A 3,919-nucleotide genomic window follows, 5' to 3' on the forward strand; every position below is an offset into this window, starting at 1 on the left:
GAAGAAATGCCAAAGAGTCCGAGACATTCCAGAGTCCATGAAGATGCCAAGTGGGAAGTCAAGGGCCAGGCAGGAGTCAGGGGCCTAGGAGGTGGTCAGCGACCAAAGAGGAGCTGGGAAGTCACGGAGGTGTTCAGGGAACAGGTGGTGCGGTGCATGGTGGGGGGAGGGGGGAAGCAAGCGCTACGACAGGACAGAGCTCAAGGGTCAAGGACGTGCTAAGGGCTAGGGACTTCTAAAGGTCAGGGAGGTGAAAGAGATGATGAGAGGTCAGAAGGGATGAGGGAACTAGGAGATACTAAGGGGTCGGGGAGGTGCAAAGGGGCAGGGAGGTGCTAAGGGATCAGGGAGGTGCTAAGGGATCAGGAAAGTGTCAAGGCAGTGGATAAGTGAGACAAGGGGACAGAACAGGCGGGGAGTCAGCCGGTCACTCCCTGAACTGCACGGACACGGAGGAGTCGGTCACCCTTGTCCGCCGCAGCCCACCGGGCTCCCTCCGGTTCTTGGTCTTGTGCAGGAAGTGGACGAAGCGCACCCCGGGGCCATACTGGCGGAAGACGTGGGACACCTGCACGGGGCGGCGCCAGGGTTAGGGAGAAGTCCTATCAGGGACCTGTGAAGCCTCTCTCCTACCTCCAACCTCTCTGAGGTCTTGGGACATGAACACATGGCCCGGGTCAGCAGCCAGGACAGAGCCTCACCTGGAGCCAGCGGCCGGGGGGGCCTCTCCCAGAGGTCCGGGGGGCCACGTGGTGCTGCGCGATGATGGTGCGGCGGTCCGCTGCCAGCAGCCAGACGTGCAGCTCATAGACACATGTGTCCAGCCGGCTGTCCTCGTACCTGGCGGTGGGGCCCGGGCCTTCAGCTGCCACTGCGGCTCCAGTGTCCCAACCTCAACCCCTGGCCCTGGACGCCACACAACACACACTTGCTGGCTCCCACTGTGAGTCCTCCCGGCTGGGTCCTACTGGCAACACAGCACCAACCGGGGACAGCCCCGCACAGTGTCCTCGTGGGAGACAGAGTCTGGTGCGGGAGGCAGACCGGTCACCAGACAGTGACCATCCAGGAATGCTAAGGGCTGGGATGGGGGAGTGCAGGGCACTGGAGCATAATGCATCTGACTCAGCTTGGGGGTGGTCAGGGAAGGCTTCCTGGTGGAGCCATGGGTAGCAGAATCCTAAAGCCTAAGGAGGAATTTGCGTCGAGGACAGAGGGTGACAAGCATCTAAGGAAGAAGGAACGGTGTGCCGCCTGGCCCATCTCTGGAAGTCTCAGAGGGAAGGGGCTAGGACAGTAGGCAGGGTTGGATCCTGGGATGGCATGAGGGTCCTGGTGACAGGCTCACCCAGGGGAGGACAGGTGAGGCTGGGGCTCTGGGGAGCCCTGGGTGTCACCCGGCGGGGCGCGCCTACCAGTCCATGACCGTGATGTCTGGCTGTTCGTCATCAAGGAGCTCCTCCCACAGGCCCTCGGCCAGAAGGTCCACACACTGCTGCTTCACGGTCCAGCTGGAGAGAGGGCACGGGGAGCTGAGGTCTGGGACCTGCTGGGATCCTTGCGAGCCGGAAACCTTGATCACCGTGCCCCTGTGGAGACCTCATGGGGCGCCCGTGTACGGGCTCTGAGCACTGTCTCCCCACCCATCCTGCATGGGCTGGTGGGTGGGCAGGTGCAGGATAGCCTCAGCTTCTTCCGTTTCCCTCTGAGGGCCAGACTTGCTGAACCCCACGACGCAGAAGAGAAACAGACGCTCAGGAAGGGACGTCACTTGCCCAAGGTCAAGCAGCAAGGAAGTAGCAGAGCTGGGCTCCCAGGCCAGGCTGTGTGACCCCGAGCCCCCGAGTTACCCCGTCCCATGCAACGGGCTCGGTTTAGTGGAGGTAGGTGGTGGCCTGGGCGACTCCCCTTCCCAGGAAAAGAGGTAGAGTGACGGTCACAGCTGTAATTTATTGAGCACCTACCATACGCAAGCTGGACCCAGCCAGACCCTGTGCTGTGTTTTACGAGCATTCTCTTTTATGACAAACCCTGTGTGCAGAGCAGGAAACTGAGGCCCAGAGGGGCACACAAGCAGTTTCTCTAGGCCCTGCAGTGAGAGGCTGGAGCTAGGGAAACAAACGCAGGCCCCCCGGGGGCCCTGGCCACTCACCTGAGGTTCTGCTGGAGCTTCTCAGTCCCAATGTACCACCCGCGGAAGTTGCCTGGCAGGTGGAGGAGCGAAGGGTTAGAACATGCCCATTCCGCAGGACCACTCCCGCCCCTCGGGCCCAGCCGCCAAGCTCTTACCCAGAGTCTCCAGGGGCTGCTGGGTGGGACCAGTAGGGGGTGCTGGCTCATAAATGTTGATGCCTGGAATGCACAGGTGAGTGGAGCCTCCGCAGGCCTCCAGCCCTCCAGCCTGACACCCCCCCCCCCCAGGGCTGTGCTGGAAGGGCAGGAATCAGTGCCAGGCCAGACCTGCCTGGCAGGGATGTGTGAGTCAGGGTCCTGGGAGAGCCCTGAGAATGTCCTGGGGGGAAGGCGATGATGTGGTGAAGAAGGAGGGAAGGAGGAGGAGGGCATCCTGGTGAGACAGAAACAGAGGGAAAGAAGAGGCACCTAGAGAAAGAGCCAGAAGTTCAGGCAGAGGGAGGCAGGGAGAGAGAGGGAGAGACACAGGGTAAGACAGAGACACCGGGAGAGACAGGGACATGTGACATAGAGAGAGGGCGATGCGGGGTGGCAAGAGAGACGCAGGATGACAGAAGAGACAGGGAAGGATGTAGAGACACAGAGAAAGAGACCAGGGCACAGACGGGAGGGAACAGAGGGAAAGATGAGGAGACTGATGGTCCAAGTGAACCGCAGGCGGCAGAGGTCGGAGACTCAGGATGACGTGCCCCCCCCCGTGCCCCCCCCCCGCGCCCTCCCGCACCTTCGCGTGCCCTCCGGCACCTTCCTGCACCTTCCCGCACCCCTGCGCCCTCCCTCACCTTCCCACACCTTCCCGCACCACCCCCGCGCCCTCTCGCACCCCCCCCCCCCCCGCACCCTCCCGCACCTTCGGGGTTGGGCGAGCGCAGCAGGTTGCGGTAGAGCGGCCGCCGCAGGAAGAGCAGCTGCCAGGTGAGGCGCGGGGGCAGCTCCAGGCTCCCGCCCGGCGGCCGCCACTCCTCCAGCAGCACCTGCCGGGCGTAGGCCTCCGACGGCCGCTCGGGCTCGGGGGTCCCGGGGGTCCCGGGGGGCTCGGGGGCCGCGGGGGACGGCGGCGACGGCGGCGGCGGCGGCGACGGCGGCTCCCCGGGGGCCGGGGGCTCGTCGGCCTCCATCCCGCCGCCGGACGCGAGTGGGTCGCGCTCCTCCTCCATCCGCGGGCTCCCGCGACTGTCGCGGCTCCTCCGCGGGCTCGGGGTTAACTGGAGGCGGGGGGCGGGGCGCGGGGCGCGGGCGTGGTCGGGGAGGGCTCTGGCCCGGTGCGCACCCGGGGCTCCAGCTCCCAGCTGCCTGCGCCCTCAGACCAGGAGGCTGGTGGGGGGGTGTCTCCTCCAGGACCCAGGAGTCCGGGCCCCGCCCCTCTTCGGTTTCCCAAGCCTCCTGCCTCAGTTTCTCCGGGGCGAGCTGAGGGCCCAGGCATGGGGGGGAGTAGGTGACTAAGGAGCTAATGCCAGCGCTCCGGGCCCTCGCATGAGCCCCCCCCTGCATTAAGACCCAGCGTGGGGCAGCCCGGGGGCTCAGCAGTTTAGTGTCGCTTCAGTCCAGGGCCTGATCCTGGAGACCCGGATGAGTCCCACCTCAGCTCCCTGCATGGAGCCTGCTTCTCCCTCCGCCCGTGTCTCTGACTCTCTCTCTCTCTCTCTCTCTGGGTCTCTCATGAATAAATAAAATAAAATTAAAAAAAAAAAGACCCACTGTGGCAGGATTAAGAGGTTAATTAAGG

General features: G+C 64.2%; 1 protein-coding gene across 1 annotated transcript; it reads right to left on the bottom strand.

Annotated features, from left to right (window-relative positions):
* Positions 1–262: 262 nt before the first annotated feature.
* LOC121485495 (F-box only protein 50-like) lies at positions 263–3,350 on the bottom strand. Its single transcript, XM_041745973.1, has 6 exons — positions 3,044–3,350; positions 2,290–2,352; positions 2,153–2,204; positions 1,416–1,511; positions 702–840; positions 263–568 (listed from the first exon to the last, which is right to left on the bottom strand). The coding sequence occupies exons 1-6, from the start codon at positions 3,348–3,350 to the stop codon at positions 428–430; spliced, it is 798 nt and encodes a 265-aa protein (XP_041601907.1). The 3' UTR covers positions 263–427.
* Between the last annotated feature and the right edge of the window lie 569 nt (positions 3,351–3,919).

Source organism: Vulpes lagopus, chromosome 2 (assembly GCF_018345385.1).
Source record: "Vulpes lagopus strain Blue_001 chromosome 2, ASM1834538v1, whole genome shotgun sequence".
In the NCBI taxonomy this organism is placed as follows: Eukaryota; Metazoa; Chordata; class Mammalia; order Carnivora; family Canidae; genus Vulpes; species Vulpes lagopus.